Here is a 20242-nt window from a genome sequence, read left to right on the forward strand (position 1 = left end):
TGAGGGGCCAGGACCAGCGAGCCTCCTCAGCTCTGGGGTGGGTGGGGCTCCTGAGTGCCCTGATGCCTGAGGGGCCAGGACCAGCGAGCCTCCTCCAGCTGCTACTCTGACACTGGCCTCTTCCCCCTCCCTCTTCCTTCTTGTCATCCTCCTATGCGGTTTCTTCATCCCATCACAGTCCCCACCTGACTGTCTCTCAAGGCTCCAGTTTACTCCTTTTGCTGCTGCTGTCACCAGAGTGACTACTGCTCTGCAGGTCCAGAAGCGGTTTTCTTTACTCAGCCTCAATAACAGCTGTCACCTTGCAATCAGAAACACCAACAGGGACATTTCCTTTTTTCAAAGCCATGTCCAGATCCCTGGGACTAAGTCTCTCTAGAGAGAAAAACCCTTTACTCTCTGCTGCCTTTGAGAAGTGACTCTCAAAGAGCTAAGAGACAAAAATAAAAATGTCCCTGCAGCTTTCACAATTTTCTGTGGAACTCACTAGCAGAGGGTACTGTGAGTCGGTACTCAATGGGTGGCGGCCACTCCTCCTGACTCCTTGCCGCCTCCACCTGACGTTTCCAGCCAGCCACTGCTGCCACTGTCTAGGCCAGACCAACAAAGGAGGGGCGCATGCTTGCCTCTGGGTAGGGACAGCCTCACTTTCACAGCGCTGGATGGAGGACCCTATCATTACAGGCACAGTGGCAACGCTGTGACACCACCATAGGCAGACTCCAAGACACCCTTCCTCTTCCACCCCTGGTGTCATCTTTAACGTGAACAAGCCTGGCCCAGTCACTATCTCAGGAAAGGGAGGTTTTCCCTTTGCTGTGTGTTCCTACTGAGAGAGGGACATTTCCTTTCCATTCTCTTCCTACTGAGCAGCCGTATCACTCGCCCTCATGAAGGTCTGTCAACATTTACTTTGATTCTAGTTGTGGCTTTGGAGCTGGAGCTGGTTAAGCCTCTAGAGTAATTCAGAATCACTAAAAGTTGTGCAAGTAACAGCAGCTTTATGTTTCATGAGTAAAATTTCTGATAGTATTGGCATAGCTATAAATAGCACTGCATCTTAGAATTATTTAACTTGCTTTTTGATTTATTTTAGAGGGGCTCACAGTTAAAAGTTTGCCTTGAGTCTCAGAAGAGACTTTGGACTTGAACTTTAGAGCAATGGTGGACCTGTTACAACTTTGGGACTCTTGGAGGTGGATTAAATGGACTTTGCATTACGAGGCAGACATGAAATTTTGGGGGCTGGGGTGGAATCTTGTAGTTTAGATCCACAATGTTCCCCCAAAGTCTCAGAGCTGGGCCTTTAGGAAGTAACTGGGTCACAAAGGTTCTAACTTCATCAAGTGGATTAATCCCCATATAAGTTCATTAGCTTAATGGACTTCTTCGGAGGGGGGCCTAACTGAAGAAGCGGCTCACCGCCAGCACAGCTCCAAAGGTGCGCTCTCATCCCGGGTCTTCCTTCTCTGCCACTCTCCCTGCTCTAATTCCTGGCTCGTATGAGCTTTCCTCCATCACTTCATTCTGCTTTGATTTCTCACCTTCCAGCCAGCCAACCGTGCGCTGACTGGAACCGTGATCTAAGATAAACTCCTCTTTTAATTTGTGAAGTTGGCTATTTTGTTTTAGAAATGGAAAAGTGGTCAATATAGAATCCAAGACAGTAAACAAAGGTATAAGAAAATCCACGAAAAGTCTAATTTATGAGTAAGCAGAAGCCACTCTGGCTTTTAAAACAATTGCCTACTTCTACTTAGGTGTATACTGAGAACAGACAAATCCTCAGACAGAAAGGAGACCAGCGACTGTCAGGGCGGGTTGGGGAGGAACAGGGAGTGACCCTAAAGAGTGCGGGTTTCTTTCTGGGGCGATGGAGGCGCTGTGGAGCTGCTGTCCTGGCCCACAGCTCTCTGCCACTGCTCAGCTCATTGACTCAACGGGTCTTCTAGCTAGAGGGTCACTTCTGGAGAAGCCTCCCCACCACCCGGTCTGCAGCTGGCCTTCAATCTCTGTTGTCACACACTCGTTTGAATTCCCTGTGGAATTATTACCACTGGTGGCTATTCTTCATCTTCCCTTGCATTTCTCTTACCTCATTGAGTGCAAACTTTTGAAATCATAGACCATAAAACCTACCACAATATGTTCTTTACTCAAAAAAAAAAAAAAAAAAAAAAAAAAAAAAAAAAATCCTTGGATCCGGTATCGGTGTTCCTTTTCTTTGTGAAGCCAGAGAGAAACAGGCCCTCTTATCCTCCAACTCAGACAGAATCCAAGACAGTAAACAAAGGTATAAGAAAATCCATGAAAAAGTCATTGATATGATTGACCAATGAAAACCCAAGCCCTTCACCAGTTCAGAAATGAGCATGTGGCCATGGGCTTAAGAAAATACAAGGCAAAGCTTGCCAGAGGCTTCTAAGAAAGTTGTTCCCTTCTAAAGAGTCATGGAAGGCTGGCCAGATAGCTCAGCAGCCTAAACTGCCTGCTTAGGCAGAGCACAGCAGCCAGGTTTTATCCTCGATATGCCGTGCTGGCCCCACCCCTGGGGCGCAATGAGACAACAAGTGAGACTGGGTGTGGTGGCGCGTGCCTAGAATCCCAGTGCATGGGAGGCTGTAACAGGAGAATCACTACAAGAGTCCGATCTATGTACATAGTGAGATTCTGTTCACCCTGTCCTAAATTCATTAAAAAAAAAAAAAAGTCATGGAAAAGCCAACTCTCTCTCCCTCTGGTCATGAATGAAGACACACATTGCCACACTATGTGAGAAATAAGACATCAAAGCAGAAGGAAGAACTTGATGACCATTGAGTTACCCAGCCAACCAACCTGGGACTTCCTATCTGAATTCATAAACCTTGTTGTTTAAGCCACCCTCTATTAGATTTTTCTATTAGTCACAGTGTATACATGTATACATGTATACATAGACTCTGTCCACTTTCTTCAATGCTGTGTGCTCAGGACCTAGAAAAATGTCTAGAATATATAGTGAGCATACCAAATGTTCACTGAATGGCTGAGAGTCTAAAAGAGTAACTTATGAGAAGGATAAAGAATCTAAAAACAACTATCTTCCACTGAGCCCAACACTATGGTTTGAATGTCTCCCAGAAGCATGTGCTAGAAATTCAGTGCTCAATCAGTCAGTGTGGGGAGATGAGGCCTAAGGAGAGGGCCAGGCCACAAGGCCATGTAAAGTGGTGTGGATGCCATCACAGAAGCAGATGTGCAGCGGGAGACCATGTGGTGCGTGCTCACACTCTGTCTCTGTGTCTGTCATCTGTCTGGCCTGGGATAACACAGCTAGAAGGGCCTCGCTAGATGCCCACTTAGCCTTGGACTCCTGAGCCTCCAGGGCCATGACCCAACTACCTTGCTGCTCACAATGAATTTGGCCTCAAATGTCTTGCTACCACGTGGACTAAGACACCCACCTGGCTCTACAGTCACTAAGATCCCTGTGAACAAGGATTGAGAGAGGCACTGTAAAGTCAGCATAAAAATGTTCCCAACACAGATTTTAGAATGTCAGCCTAGTGCCGAAGCATGTGCACATTACCCTGGGAAATGCCACTGTCAACACACTGCACACCTTTCTTTACAGAGACTTACAAGTTCTGGGAGCTCTGCCTCTTCCCATGCTCCCCAGCCATCGTCTTCCCAGCCTGCTGATTTACCTAAAGTGAGAAGAGAAGGACTTACATGAATATAGTACTCAAAATATTTCACAGGTATTTTTTTCTGAACACAATCGAACCAATCCCTGTGTAAAGCTGACCTTAGGAAAGAAAACGATGGTAAACTGTTAGTAGTTTTGATACACATCAAAAGAATCAGGAAATATTTGACCTACTGAATTCACAAATTATGCTCTAATAAGCCACTACATATTCTTAACACCAGCTGTCAAGATTCAACCATTAAAATATAAGTTACAAAACAGAAATAAAATGTTATACCTAAGCCATCACCCTTAAAATTCTCAGAGAAAATTAATTTAAAAGGGGAATGATCTTACTGGCTTATAGTAGAATGGCAACAAATAGGACTCTCCCTTATGTACTGATTTAAAAGTGGCTGAAATCAATTATAGAGATAAAAAGATTTGTGTAATCTAGTACTTAGAATGACTGCTCAGTGAGCTTGTAGTAATCGTCTAAGCACAACACTTAAGTGCCAAAAATAATTACTTCCCAATCTGCTAATCACATTGCCAGGTATAGACTGAAGCCCAAAGAAACACTCCTGTTTGATTAACACTGCACCACTGATAGAAGACGACCTCCATATTCAAATCAATGATTTATCAAAGGTTCTGTTACATAGTACATGGCAAACTTTGCCTTGCCCTTAAAGAATCTGTGATCTTGTTATGGGAAGACAAACGTGTACAGTACTGTGAATTCTGTAATAAAGTGCTACAACAACAAGGATGCGGAAGGACTAGATTACAAAATACACACTACATGCACAGTAGAGTCATCTCACAGAGAGTCTTCATAGAGTACCTAAAATTCCAAAGTTTCAATAGCGCTCCTCACAGAACTAAGCACCCCCCAAAAAGAACCCTAAAAAATTTAGGTGGAACCAGAAAAGACCTAGAATAGCAAAATCAATCCTGTCAACAAAACAAAGCAGGAGGCAACACAATCCCAGATTTCAAGCTACATTACAAAGCTACAGTGATAAAAACAACATGGTATTGGCACAAAAACAGACATGGGTATCAATGGAGCAAACATTCAGCTATCTCTGATCATTCACAAAGAAGACAAAAACACACACTGGAGGAAAGACAGCCTCTTTAGCAAATGGTGCTAGGAAAACTGGTTATCCATATACAGAAGACTGAGTCTAGACCCATACTCTCACCAGGCAGTAAACTAAAATCAAAATTGATAGGTTAAATGTTGAAACAGAAATAGTCTGCTAGAACATAAAATAAGTTAAAACTCCTGGAGACATAGGCATAGGCAAGGACTTTCTTAACAGAAACCCACAACATCAGGAATCAACAAATAAGATTACATTAAATTTAAAAGCTTCTATGCAACAAATGATCAACAGAGTGAAGAGACAACCCACAGAACAGGAAAAAATGTTGCCAGCTACTCCTCTGATTAAAACTAATGTCTAGAACATATGAATTAAAAAAATAGGGCCAGGGAGATGGCTCAGTAGAATAAGCACTTGCCTGGCAAGTGCAAGGGCCTGAGTTCAATCCCCGGTCCCACAAAAAAAAAAAAAAAAAAAAAAAAAAAGTAAAAGAAATAGATCCCCCAATAAAAGAACCAAAAAAATGGGCAACTGAGATGAACAGACATCTCTCAGAAGTACAACTAGAATACTATACATACATGAAAAATGCTTAACACCTCTGGCCAATAAAAATTAAAACATCATTGAGGTTAAATAATCAAATGATTAGAACACCAATAAATCAAATAACAAATGCTGATGAGGCCGCAGGGGTACAGGAAACTTCTTCACTGTTGGTGGGAATATAAACTGGTATTACCACTATGGAGATCAGTGTGATGATCGCTCAAATGAGTAAGACTCGGGCTGGGGAGATAACTCAGCAGCAAGTGCCTAGCTGGCAAGCACAAGGACCAGAGTTCGGTCCCAGGTACCACATGCTGTGTCAGCCCCAGAACCGGGTATGGTGGTATGTGCCTGTAATCCCAGCACTGGGGAGGCTGACACAGGAGGATCACTATGAGTCCAAGCTGTGCAGTGAGACCCTGTACCAAATAAATAAATAAATTTTAAAAATCAAAAAAACTAAAACTAGAAATTTATTTACTTTTATTTTATTTTTATTTTTGAGCCGGGAGTACCAGGGATTGAACTCATGATCTTGCAATTGTCAGGCAGGCGCTTATGCAGCTGAGCTATCTCCCCAGCTAGAAATTCCTTTTGACTCAGTGTTGTAGTCAGGGTTTGTAAGGAAAAGGATTTAATACAAGATATATAATTTATAGTATTATTTTATAATAGTCCCCCAAAGAGTCAAGTACAAAAGAGTGTGGGAGATCTGTCCATGCACCAGAGACCCAGAGAATCCATCCGAGGGCCTGGATCCCATGGCAATGTGCTGCAGGAGTCCCGATGAAGCCCTAGAGCCCATGGCAATGTCCTGCATACGTCCAGGTGGACACCTAGAGCCCACAACCGTGTCTCATGCAAGTCTGCATCACGGATCTGTGCCGGGAATGCCTGAAGGTCAGTGGTGGAAGCTAGGAAGTCCATGCCAGTGGGGTGAAGGATCTGCACTGGAGCTAAAAGCAATGTTAAAGGTAAGCACCACAGCTCCCCCAAAGAGAACCACAGTCGTCCTCAGCGACAGTGAGGTCCCAAGCTCCTCCCACAGTGAGAACAGCTGAGTTCAGGTTAGGAAAGCCAGCCAACAAGCTTCTCCAGGAGAACCAACAGCACCATCTTTCCCTTCAATTCTCTTTTCATGCTGCTGGCAACAGGCCTCAGGTGGGTCCTCCACACCCAGCACCATGCTGATTTAGTTCAGCTGGGTGTTAGCAGTTGCCCACCAGCTGTCCATCCACCACATCCAGCTATTCCCCTTATAGGTATCCTCCCAGTAGAGTTAAAGACATGTTATAGTGACACATGTGTACCATGTTTATAACAGCACAACTCATAGGAGCTAAATCTAGGCAGTGGCCTAAGTGTTTACCAACACCATGGAGTTCTACTCTGCTGTAAAGTAGGCCAAACCTGAGTCATGTGTAAGAAACTGGATGCACCTTGAGACTGTAATGTTAAGTGAAATAAAACACACACAGAAGGCTAATATTATATGGCTTCTTTTATGTGAGAAACCCAAAGCATAAATAAAGAGCACAAGCAGAGGCAGATGATAATAAGAAATGGGGATGGATACTTTGCTAGTGGGAAGGGGATCTAGAGATCACGGAAGATGGAAAAAGAGGAAAGACAAATAAAAACCCTAGATATGATACACAGCAGCTCATGATGAATGTGCAGCAAACTGGCACTAATAAAAAGGAGACAGCAGCTCCTCAAGTGTACTTAGAAAAAAGCTCAATGTGAGTAAGAAGAGGCAGAAAGACACAGCCCACACAATGATAAGCAAATATGCCGAGCATTCCCATGTGCCCAAGTGCTTTACAGACCTGGAGTCACAAGGACACCTGCAGACACCAGGCTTACTTAGAGGAGTTTTACCAGCTTGACTAAGACCAGGCTATCCTGAACCTCCAGCTCCCCAGAACTGTGCGTGCTCATTCACGCTGCTGCTCATGAGCAGAGAGATTAGGCCATGGCAGGGCTTACCACAAAGGGCAAAGGAACCAGTCCTTATTATTTTATTTTTTTCCTGCCTCAGGTTTATTTGTACAAAGGGCACAGGAGGACACCAGCCCCCCACAGATGGCAACCCAGGCATCACACCAGTCTTTCTGTTTTTATATCAGCAGATAAGAGGCTCTTACTGTGGCGCCTTCATGGGGGCCTGGGTACCTTTGGGAGCCTGGGCCTGGGCTGGAGCAGAAGCTGGAGCCTGGGCCTGGGCTGGAGCAGAAGCTAGCGCCTGGGCCTTGCTTGGAGCCTGGGCCTTTGGCCAGCAAGGCCTGCAACCCTTGGCAATGCAGGTAGGGGTACACTTCCCGCAATATAGGCAAGTCGAGCGAGCCTGTGGTTTACTCCCTTTGGAATGATTTGGGCTTGACCTCCTTGGGTTTGACGAGGGCCTTGATAGCCTTTGTGCATGTACTCATGGCCTTGGCACTGTTTGCCTCCATCTTCTTGAAGCCCTTCTTGTTGTGCTTCTTGGCAAAACAAATGTCCCTAAGGAACTTGGGATCTACCCCTTTTGGGATCTACCCCCTTCAGAGATTCATATCTTTGTGACCGAGGTTTCTTGATGCCATTTCTGTGCCATTTTTGGGACTGGTTGTGCGTGATGTGGTTCTTGGATTTGGCCATAACTGCACTGTAAACTGAGGTGCCAACTGCCTGGAACCAGAAGAAGACCAGTTCTTATTATCTTAAGACAGTAATATTCTCTGAATTCTGAGACTTCCGGGTTTTTTCCTTCCTTTTAACTTGGAAAGTTACCATTTGTTCTTTGGCATTTTAACTCAATTAGGCAGTGTTACTCATTTCCCCAATGCACCAAAACCAACTGTTTTATTATGGGCTGACAGCAGACAATTAGGCCATCTCATTTACAGTTTCAGACTCTGTATTGTCTCATGTACAAGAAATTACATCCATGGTTCAATTTTACAATTGTCTGTATCAAATTAAACAACATCAAAAAAGGCCAAGCCACATTTACAGCGCTTTAGGAAGGTCAGCTAGTCATTCACTGAGTCTTTCAACAAAGAGTGACTCTCCTGTGCCGGACACTGGGCTGGGAAAACAAAAGAAATAAGCCTTCAAGAGCTTAGTTCAAGCACATAGCCTCCATTGGGTGCTACACAAAACAAAGCTATAAAAGTGTCTTATTTCTCCTTCCTACGGGTATAAAAAGCACCTGACTCAATTCACAAGTGACTCACACAACCAAGTGGAAGACAGCGGGACTGGGACTTCCTGACCCTGCAGAGACCCGGCATCTCTTTACGCCATAATTCACAACATCCCAGATAAAGACCTTGAGAAATACGTCACACACAGCACCTGTATCTATGGAGGATTACGTATTTCTCACTGCCCCTGGTGGGGGCTCCTACCTGGAGGGAAAGAGAATTTAACCTGCCACCCTACAAGCATACTTTCCCACAGAAGCAAGGCTAGAAAACAGGCTAAAGGAAGGAGATAAAGCCTACGATTCAGCTAAGGTAGAGGTGCCCTGCAGGTGGCTCTACAGCCTCAAGTCTATATGTAACACTATGAATTCACGCATTGCAAAGTTGAGTCAACTTACAAATGGCATCGTACAGACTGGACACTGCCCTGTGGCTACTCCTACTCAGCGCCAGTGATACGAATTTTAGGTCTCCTACATGCTGCTGAAAATTGCTTTGCTGCCATTTAGCAGCTAACATCTGTCGCAACAATTACTGAGAAGGTCAAAATCTCGGTCTTTTACTTCAGTTATTTTCACGTCATCAACTTACACAAACAGGCCAAGAACATTCTTTAGAGGATAAAAGATGGTTTATACTAAAAAATAGCATATAGACATCTAATAAAGTGAATTTTATTTGGGCAGTTGTCCTCCTTATAACCTTTCTATGAAGGACAGCGTTCTTCCATCAATATCATTAGTGGTGTTTCTGAACTGATCACCAATCAAGGTAATAGGTAACCAAACAACATGTTGAACATAATTTTTTTGTGTATTTTTTAAGTACACGGTCTACAGGGTCTCACCGCGTAGATCAGACTCCTAGTGATCCTCCTGGGTTCAGCACCCAGGAGCCGGGATTACAGGCATGTGCCACCATGTCCAGGCTCAAGCCCATCTCAGTGCACACCGGGGGCGGGGCCAGCACAGCAGGCCAGGGATCAAACCCCGGCTGCTGTGTCTTCCTAAGCAGGCACTTTAATCCGCCGAGCTATTTGGCCAGCCCTGTTGAACATAAATTTGAGAGCTGTTCCCTGAATAATGTGAAATTATTCTTAATTTGCACTACTGTTCACATTGTCCTGGGAATCCAAGGTGCACTGTCCCGACAGCACATCTGGTTTTGACTGGATGCCCCAAATGCTCAGCAAGGCAAGACTTTGACTAACGACTCTGGTACAAGATAGCAGGCCTAGAACCATGGTAAGTTTGGCATCAGGCTTCCTGGGTTGGATTCCTCGTGTTGTCCCTGTAAAGCTACATGATTGTTGGGCAATTTATTTCTTTCCGATTCAACTTCCTGGAATAGAGCAAAATGGAGCTAGCAACTATGTTGGGGAACTGTTACCATTAAAGTGTGAAAGGAGGGCCAGGGCAAGGTACAGACCCTCCGGGCAGCTGTTAGACTACATGCTTCTCACTCTTACCTTGCTTTGCCTGCCCTACACACGACAACTCAGCGCCTTCCCCTCTGCCTTGCACCTCCAGGCCCAGCTTCTCCAGGCTCTCTTTAATTCTTCACTTAGTTTTCTGCCATCCACCAGCGATCTTTCCCTCTTGTGAAACTACAGCGTCTGACTGTGTTTCTCATTCAGAACTTAATTACATGCTGCTTTAGTGTATCTCTCTCAGTGTTAGCTAACTGGTAATTATCTCATTTAACATGAATGTACACCTTGCCTACACAGCTATTAAGCTCCCAGAGGGCAGGCATGTGTTTCCTCTGTGTGCGCACACTCAGACATACGCAGAAGTAGTTCAAGGACATTCTAAATAGTAAATATATGATAAATGAAGGCTTTGAAATTAACATTCATGACCAAATGCTTCGTTATTGAGCTCCATTAAAGCAGCTGCATTTGGATATTTTTAAATATAATTTTTATTCTAAATGTCTCACATTTCAACAGAAATAAAAATAAAACTTTATTTTGAAAATAAATTTTATTATGTATAGACTTTATACTCAAGAGCAAATCATATTTTTCAAATAACTTTTCTACTAAACTTTGTAATAATATAATTTCATTGCACTCCATTTAATTGTGACACAAAATAACTAAAAAATACTAGGGCTGGGGAGTTGGCTCAGTAGAATAAGCGCTTGCCTGGCAAGCACAAGGGCCTGAGTTCAATCCCCAGTTCCACCAAAAAAATAAATAAAAATACAAAGTACTGATTCCTAGCTTTAGTTTTCATTAAGAAATAATAGGAAATATATGATATTTTCTACTTTTTTGTCCTTTTTTTGAGACAGGGTTTCTCTATGCAATTCAGGCTGGCCTCAAGCTCCCAATGACCCGCCCACCTTAGCTTCCCGAGGTATGGTTGTGCGCCATTACACTGGGCTGATACTTTGTTCTAATTCCAGTGTAAGGGTCAGAATTTGATTAAGCAAGAAAAGATGCTTGGGAGATCTGGTGCAGAGTAGATGGCAAGATGTGGATTATAGGAGCTTCACATTCCACACACACACACACACACACACACACACACAGGTACACACAATGTGCATTCTAACAAATCAAGACAAAACTTGTATCCTTACTAACAAATGATCCTGCATCAGTGGAACTCAATTTGCTTGTCCAATTATGTGTAACTTTCAAAACTCTAATTTCTTGATGGGGCTAGGAAAAGACTTACAAAAGCCACTGAGGTGCCAAATAAGTTTTCATTAAGAAATAATAGCTTCTGAAGAAAAATGCTTCTGAAGAAAAATAAAATAAATACCACAGCTTCTGGAAGCGTGTCTGGACTCCACTACACAGACATTCCTTTTGCTAACAGTGAATAAAACAAGTGATGCTACAACAGCAAATAACCGTCAGCTGGAGAACTCTAAATGGACAGCAGGAGTGTTGCTTCGACCTTGTTGCTTTCCTGACATGATTCGTGCAAAGGTAGCTTCTACAACAGTGATTTAAAAACTGGGCTACTGCAGGGCAACATTCTAGCTGTCAGCAGAGTATTTCAAATAGTCACGTTTTAATTGGGATTTTTGGTTTTTTTAACCTCAGCTCCTGTGCAAACCTACTGACAAAAATGGCACTTCAGGTACGTAAGCCTACCTACTTAGTTTTGAATCTTTTTTTTGGATGCAGGGTCTTTCTATGCAGCTTGGACTCACAGTAATTCTCCTGTGTCAGTCTCCCCAGGGCTAGGATTACAGGCTTGCACCACCATGGCTGGGCTCAGGGTCAGCATGGCATGCGGTCCCAGGGATCAAACTCGGGACCTCGTGCCTGCCAGGCAGGCACTCAGACTGCCGAGCTATCTCCCCAGACTAGTTTTGAATCTTTAATCATCCCCCCTCCAATCTTTCTGAAGGGGTGAGTTTCCTTTAAAATTTTTAAAATTCTTTTTCTTTTTTTTTTTGCAGAACCTGGGATTGAACTCAGGCCCTTGTGCTTGCCAGAGAAGCGCTTATTCCACTGAGCCATCTCCCTGGCCCAATTTTTAAAATTCTTAGCCACTTTTGCTTAAAGTTCCGAGAAAATCAAGGCTTCCGCTGACTATTCAATTTGAAACATTCAAGTTTCCCAGATTAAAATATTTTCCTGAAATTATTTTTCATTACTATTTCAAAATACATCTTGAATCACAATAATTTTATTAATTTACTGATAATAATTTATTATATTAATTTATTAACATCCAACTAACTTATATGATAAAAAAGATAAAGAGAAATGAGACAAAGTTTATACATACCTATCACTGAACAAGACTGCTTTGAATAGGTCTAGAATAACTAGAAATGGAACCATAAAATCTTGCTCTTACCCTGAATCTTTGTCCCAAACAATAAAACCAGTGACTTCAAAATACAAAATGTTACCACAATTTCCCACTGCATAGAACTTTTGCCCAGACCTTAGATTATATTAACATTAAATAAAGAAACTAGGGTCTGGGGGAATAGCTCAGTGGAATAAGTGCTTGCCTGGCAAGCACAAGGTCCTGAGTTTGATCCCTGATGCCACCAAAAATAAATAAATAAGTAAACTATATTGCCTCTTACTTGATAAATGAAAACCACAAAAAAATTATTTCAACCACACACACACACACACACACACACACACACACACACACAATCAGATGTCACACATTTAGGAGTATTTCCAATGAATGAATTATTTTAACAAATGCCTAAATAAGAAATTCCACTTCTGCTTTCTGCAGCCATTCAATTCCCAAACCACATTATTCTAATTTGCTTTTGAACAGTCTGTCCCCATAAACTGTGCTTTCATTTAACAAAAACCTGAAGTGGGAAAGGAAGCTGAATTCCAGAGGTGGACAATTACTTTGACAGTGTTTGGATGAGTGTGTCAAGATTAAAACCCAAATGAGAAACTGCAACCATTAAATGTCAGGAAAAGCAAAACCTAATTTAATTTCCACGGTCTAATAAAAGATCATCTTAGCACAGAGGCGAATTCATTTCCGTTCTGAGACAAGAAAAAGAGATAATGTACTTGTTTCTATAAAAAGGAAGAACTCTAGAATGCGTGACTTGTGAGTAATGCAGGAGGTGCAGCCAACGTTTGCCTGGCTCCTCCTGGCTCAGGTAGACCTTGCACGGCAACACAAAGTAAGCAACTAGAAAGAGTAAAGAGGCTGATTTCTTAATTCTCTATGCTTCTGAGCTATTAAGCTTTTTCTATTCCTAGGGAAACTGAAAGTCAGAAAATGATTTTATATTAGCATATTTCTGAGCAAATAAAGTACACAGCAATTTAAAACAAGGTGCCAACAAGCAGCCCCATTTTTAGTTTTATTTTTGGGGGGTACTAAGAATCAGACTTGGGACTTCACGCCTGCCAGGCAGATGCCACTGAACTACACACACTGTCCCTGCAACCCCGTTTTTAACAAGCAGGAGTTCATTTCTTTCAAACCAGTGTGACTACATCAGGCTCCATCTTTAAGCGCCTTCATAATTCTAGGACTTTAATGACAGCTGATCCTCAACACATTAACTTTGATACCATACAGAATGCAGATCCTAGTCATGAATTCAGGAAATCACAGACTGGAAGTACCTTAACACAGAAATAAATAAATCACCTTCTCTTGGTCCCGGAAAAGGTTGCTTTAAAATGGTCATAAAAATAAACATTTGTTTAAAACCTAAGAAATCTTAAGTCTGCCATTAGGCCAACCTTTAGAAAAACAAACAAACAAACAAAAGACAAAAAGAAATTTCCTATATTCTATTCTTTGTTTTTCAAAAGAAGAAGGGCAATAATGTATTATGTATTTTTAAAAAGAACTTTCTTTTCTAATTGTTTCTTACAGCCCTTCTATTCAAAGCCCCGGGAAAACAGTGAGTAGGGCTGAAACGGTCAAGGCCAGCGAGACACTACAGACCATGGCTGAAGGGACGCAAAGCCGCCAGCAAAGGCTAAGCTGTGTGGATGTTGGAGACGCCACGCCTACACTCTCCTTGACTCTACCTACACTAACCTAATTTCACTATTACAGCTTTGATTTTTGCTTTAAGTACACATAGAGAAAGGCTGAGAATTTTAATAGCATTCCTTAAAAACCCAAACACTTTTGATACACAGTGAAGAAAAAATAAAAAGAATATTTATCATTGTTTTATTTCACAGTAACCATATGTAATAAAGACAATAGTCCAACTGAGATACAACCCCACACACAGGTTTCCTGGGCAATCTGAACATCACACATCACAATGTAGGTACTCAGATGATATTTAATTATGTCATACATCACATGACATTAAAGACAAAAATGTTCAAAACCACAGTCGTACAAGATGTGCTAATGTAGAACTCTCACTGTATTCATTTTCATACTTCAGGAGAAAATCCCTCCGTTTACTCTTTCAGCATCAGTATCTTTACTACAAAAATAATGAACACTGGCACAGTCTTTACCACACGCAGAACAGTGCTCTACGCACTGTGACTCCCTGTGAGCTCTGTACCACGGCTCCTTCCACTTCACAGATGAGGTCCAAGGCAAAAGGAGAGTCCAACTCACTGAAGGACATATGAGAGACAAGTGGCCGTCCAGGGCCACGTCCCCCTTGTCTGTCCGCAGTCCTCTTGGTCTTCCAGTGCTTCACCTGCAGGGCTGTGAGTGCCCCGAGGCAGCTTCTGAATGCAGCATGCTGCTGCCCCGGCCAGCTGAACCCGATTACTGCATCCATTAGCGCAACAAGCTAAACAGCGACGGCGAGTGGCTATGGCAGAGAGCAAAGCTGCACAGCGAGACGCATAACAGCTGTGTCTGCTACAGAAAGAAAGAGTGTGTTTTTAGGTCCAAAGTATACATACTGATGACCAGCCAAAAAAGCAAACCTGTACACAACACCCCCCAAGTAGAAATGTAAGGACTATACAAACCATTGAAGCAAAATAATCAGGAAAAAAAAATCTTAAAAGAGGAACTAAAGAAACAGATACTAATCAGAAATTTTGAAAAATGGTAAGTGGATCTTGGTTACAACAGAATAAATTGAATAATGTTTCTACACACATATATTTTAAAAGAGACACATAAGGTTTATATGAAAAGCGAAAATGCTGCTATAGGACACAAAAGATATAAATAAAAATATCCAGGCAAATGCCGGATGCCCATGCTTTTTCATAGAACTCAGAAGCAGAGAGTGGCTTGGTGCCTGTCAGGGGCTGGAGAGGGACAGACAGGAAGATGTGGCCGAACTTTGGCTGTAAGCTGAGTGGATCCTGGGGACCTGGTGTACAGCAAACCACAGCGACGACGGCTGGGATACCCGAGGACGCCTGACATCTGCAAGAGGAAATCTTCCTTCCTTCCTTCCTTTCTGTCTTGGTTTGACAGTGGGAATTTAACTCAGGATCTTGCGCTTGCCACACAGGCATTTGTGCCACTGAGCTATAACCCTAACCCCAGGGAAACGTAGATTTTCAGTGTTCTGCTGACCAAAAAGGAAGCAAAAAGAACATGAAGTGATGGATGTGTTAACTATAATATCGTTCCACAATATAACCAGGTACAAATTATCACACTGTACACTATCAACATGCATAATTTTTACCAGGCAATTATACCTCAATAAACTTAGCTAGGAGGAAAAACATGCAGCCTAAGTGTCATCCATTTTTAGATAAATACATAGATGCGATGATTTTCATCAAAATCCCAGCATGAACTTGGCTTTGTTTTAGCACTTAATACGTAGTTCTAAAGTTCAATTGGAAGACGAATGCATGAGAATATTTTTGGTAGGAGGGTAGCCTGGCAGGGAATGAATCTACCACATCCGCAAGGGACAGGAGCTGACACACACCTCAGAGCAAGTCCAGAAAACAAAGGCATTCTTGTCAGCACTCACATAGAAACATGACTTCAGTGGATGACTCCGATATTACTTATGCTGTATCTTCTATCTTTTCAGTAGAAGAGGCAAGGAGAAGAGCGGGTCTATAATTTTAGTATGCCAACAGAAAGGGATTGCACATTAAGAGATCCATCATATTAAGAAACTGAGGACATGAGCAAATGTTCTGACTCCATCTACACACGTATTCACTTGCTGTTCAGCTCGAACATAAATTTGAGAAGGCTCTGATCTAGAAGTCAGTCTCCATGGAGATTATGTTACCACAGGTTGAGTGGGGATCCATAAAAAGGGACCCATACTAATAATCATTTCTGCAATTTCTAAGGAGTAAGACTAGATTTCATGTCACAAAGAGACAGTCTCTGATTTATAAAAACAACTATTAATAGTTATCACTGGTAGGAACATTGGGAAATAGTAGCAAGCAAGATCTTTTAAAGCTACATACCACTCATTTTATAATTCAGGATACAAGATACAAAGTAACATACTGTTATCTTCAAGAATTTAATACGAGACAGGGGTATTAAATTCTGAGCACCTAGGTATCAGCTACTAGGTACCTCTAGTACCCTAGTACCTATTTTTTTTTGTATTTTAGGGAAGGGTCTACAAGGTGTTCAGGGTCTCACTTATTTACAGCCTCCCAAGAGCTGGGATTACAGGCACATGCCACCATGCTCAGTCTCAACTGATGTCTCAGCGTGCCCCAGGGGGCAGGGCCAGCACAGCAGGCCTGGGGATCGAACCCCTGGCCCTGTGCCTGCTTGCAGGTGCTTTAATCCGCTGAGCTATTTGGCTGGCACTCTAGTACCTTTAGCGGCTGTGTATACAAACACAAAAGCATACTAAGTCAACTGATAAGCCTCTATAATTCTTTGGTATTTATATATACTATAGACACCAGCTGCATTAACAAATTAAATCAGATAAAAAACTAAAATTATCTCAAAACTTTGCTTCCCAAAAAAGTAACCATTCATAACATTAATAAGGTGAAGCAAAGCCAAACCATCCACCAGCAGCAGCAGTTTACATGAGATCTGTTCTACTTTTTTGGGGGGTGGGGGTAGGGATGCTGAGATTGAACCCAGGACTTTGGGCAGTCTCAGTGTGCACTCTACCACTGAACTATGCCCTTACCCCCTAAGGTGGTTTTTTTTGTTTTGTTTTTTTGTTTTTCCAATGTATTTGGCACAGGTTCTAAGCAGCTCAGACTCAGAGTGATCCTCCTGTTTTAGGCTTCCCCAGCACTGGGATTACAGGTGTGCATCACCATGCCCGCTCTTGGTGGCCAGCACGGTGTGCCCGGGGTGGGGTTGGCAGTGGCATGTAGTACCTGCAACTGAACCCAGTCCCTGTGCTTGTCTAAGCATGTGCTTAGTTCACTGAGCTGTATCACCACCCCACTAAGTTCATTTTTTCTTTATAAAATTATGCTGTAACACAGGTTTAAGTTCATTTTCTTAAAGATCTCTCTACAAAATCTGATGCTCTGTAAAGGACAGCTGGAGATGACTGCAGAAATCCAGTCATTTGAAGAATTCCAAGTAAACTACATATCAAGCTATTTTTCTGATTTTTACTTGTAAATTAAAGCATCGTATTTCCTGTGAAGGGGTTTTCTGGCTAAGAGTTTTCTCCAGTTTATTTTCCACATGAATGAGGGTAGTCACAATAATAACAACATAAATAGGCCTAAGAACTGGATTTAAAAGAGTAATAAACTATAGTCACTAGGCTACAAGTATAATGCAAGTTAGTATTGACAATGGAGCATGATTACATCCCTAACTGCTGGAACAGTTTGTTTCTTGGGTCTGTTCTTTTTTGGTGGGTACTGGGAATACAACTCAGGACCTTGCACTTGCCAGGGAATCACAGTGCCTCAGCGATATATCCAGCCCTTGGGTCTGTTCTTTACTCTGTGGCCTTAGATAAGTATTCAACCTACAGGAACCTCCTGAGTTTCAGCATCTAAAGCTGGGCCATCCTATATTATAGCCAATAGCCACATTTGCCTATTTGAATTTACATTAAGTTAAATGTTCAGTTCCTCAGTGGCACTTGCCACATTTCGAGGGCTCAAAGGCCACATGTGGCTTGTTGCCACCATAGCAGACAGGACAACAGATGGTGGTAAAGATCAGCAGGAAGCTGTGATTGACAATAACAAGTAGAAGTGAGGGGTTGTACTGAGGACCTCAGACTGGGTGATCAGGAAAGGCTGCCCCGAGAAGCTGACAGGCAAGCTGAGATGTGAACGACAGGACACAACCAGCACACAAGGTCTGCCAAGAGCATCCAAGGCACAGTCAGCCAACAGTGAGGCAAAGGCCTCGGGCACAGCTGAGCTCCGCTGGTTTAAAAAAAAAGAGTGAAGCAGGAAAAATAAGAGGACAGGAATATGAGCTCCAAGAAGTGGCAGGTGGCAGAGCCTCCAGGGCCTTATAAGCTATGGAGGAATTTTAGATTTGATGCCATGCAAAGCCTCGCAGGTCGCGAGGAGGGAAGTGCTATGATCTGATTGTCTTACAAGCATACCCGACTACCTATAGGCAGCAAGAGCAGAAGCTGGAAGGTCTGCTAGAAGACTGGTGCTGAGGTCCAGGCCAGGAGAGCGGCAGTGTGGACCTGGGCAGTGGCAGTGGGCAGAGGTGTGCTGCTTTTCTCTCTCCACCTGTCTACAACCCTGTTCCTCTCCACCTTCAGAGCCAAGCTCCCTGGGTCAGTTTCCATCTTTTAACTCAACACCCTCACTGAAAAGATGCATTATGTCCCCACTACTCCACTCCTATCATCCTAGGGTCCCAGTCACCTTCATCTTCTTAAAACCAACACATACTGTTTTAGTCTTATCTGTCTGATTTCCACTGTGTGTGCAAGACTGTAGACTACACCTCACCTGCATTCCACACTCTCTGTTCTCAGCTGCTGGGGCATCACTGTCACCTGGTTTCTTCAGGTACTCCTCAGTCTTCCCCAAACTTTTAATCAACTCTTAAACATTACGGCCTTAAAGCTAAGATTGTTTGACAACACACACGATCCCTGAGATTGAAGACACGCCTCCTAACTCTCAAATGAACATTCCTGGTTCAGGACCCACTTCCAAGTTTTACACCGAGTGTCTATTCAACTGGGCCTCCTCACTAGAACATACCACAAACATTTAAAATGCAATAGGTTAAAATGCCGTCATTCCACACTGAGGCTTGAGAGAGACACATCCTGAACTCCTTGCCACTCGGCTGCCACCTGTCCCCAAACCCTGCTGGGTCCTGCAGATCCCACCTCCTTAAGGTCTCCTGTAGCCCCTCCTCTCAGATCCCATTCAGGCTCTCTTCGCGCTCAATGACTGCTTGCTTGGATGACTGGACAGCCTTCTGAACGAGGTTCCTGCTTCCTGTCTCATCATCATGGTCAGAACACATGAGAGGTATCTGACAAATTCTGATTACCTTATGTACAGATCTGACCATCTCATGTCTCTGCATTAAATCTTTCAGAGGAATCTGACAACTTTCACACAGAGCCTAGATGATCTAGCACCTCACCAGTGCTGCAGCCCCCTCTCCCTCCCATCTTCTTCTCCAGCTGTTTAGCTTTCCTTAGCTCTTTAAATATCACACCACATCAGGTTTCCTTTCTGTGCACAAGCTGTCATTTTCCCTATTCCTCCACTTGCTACTTCAAAGGCAGCTGTCACAGCTGTCAGCATCTGGTAGCTTCTGTTTGTCTCTCCCAGTGAACCATAAGCTCCCGCAGGGCAGAGACTACCAGCTCTAGTTGGTTTACTGCACCTATGACTGACGCAGAGGAGCTACTGTTTACTTAGTATCTTCTGACATTTGAATAAGGAGCTTGTTTTGTGGGCTACTTCACCATTCCAGTACAGCGCAAAGCGACACACTATACCACCAGGCAATATGTATATATCGAAGCCAAACGCGCCCCATTCAAGAGGAGAAGGGTGGGAAGCTGCGGAGCCACGTAGCAGCTAGTGACAAAGCCACGAAAGTCGTACTTGAGCACAAGGGCGTACTCACACGGCTCGAGCACGCTAACAGGAGGGCTCCTCACCTCAGCAAAGCCAAATTAACTTTTCTCGGCCCTGCCTGTCATGTGCGCCCCACTGTCCATTCCTGCTCTCTCCGCAACAGGAGGCGTACTCACCACCCAGGCCCTCTCTCGCTAGCCGGCCAGGTGTGCCTCACATCTGTGAGGGGAGGGCTGGACGGGGTGCGGGAGGAGGCACTTCTGGAAAGGGAGGTGACAGCGCGGGGCTCCAGGGAGACACCGAGACC

At 43.4% G+C, this 20242-nt stretch overlaps 1 protein-coding gene across 2 annotated transcripts in view; it reads right to left on the reverse strand.

Moving 5' to 3' along the window:
• Rab3gap2 (RAB3 GTPase activating non-catalytic protein subunit 2) overlaps positions 1-20242 on the reverse strand; it is an 87178-nt gene that overhangs the window by 66533 nt on the left and 403 nt on the right. For both annotated transcript variants that reach the window (XM_023710349.1, XM_004626943.2), the window contains exon 2: positions 3625-3689. In XM_023710349.1, coding sequence (XP_023566117.1) covers positions 3625-3689 — 65 coding nt within the window. The remainder of the gene's footprint in view (positions 1-3624; positions 3690-20242) is intronic.

Source organism: Octodon degus, unplaced genomic scaffold, assembly GCF_000260255.1.
Source record: "Octodon degus isolate 3935 unplaced genomic scaffold, OctDeg1.0 scaffold00017, whole genome shotgun sequence".
Classification (NCBI taxonomy): Eukaryota; Metazoa; Chordata; class Mammalia; order Rodentia; family Octodontidae; genus Octodon; species Octodon degus.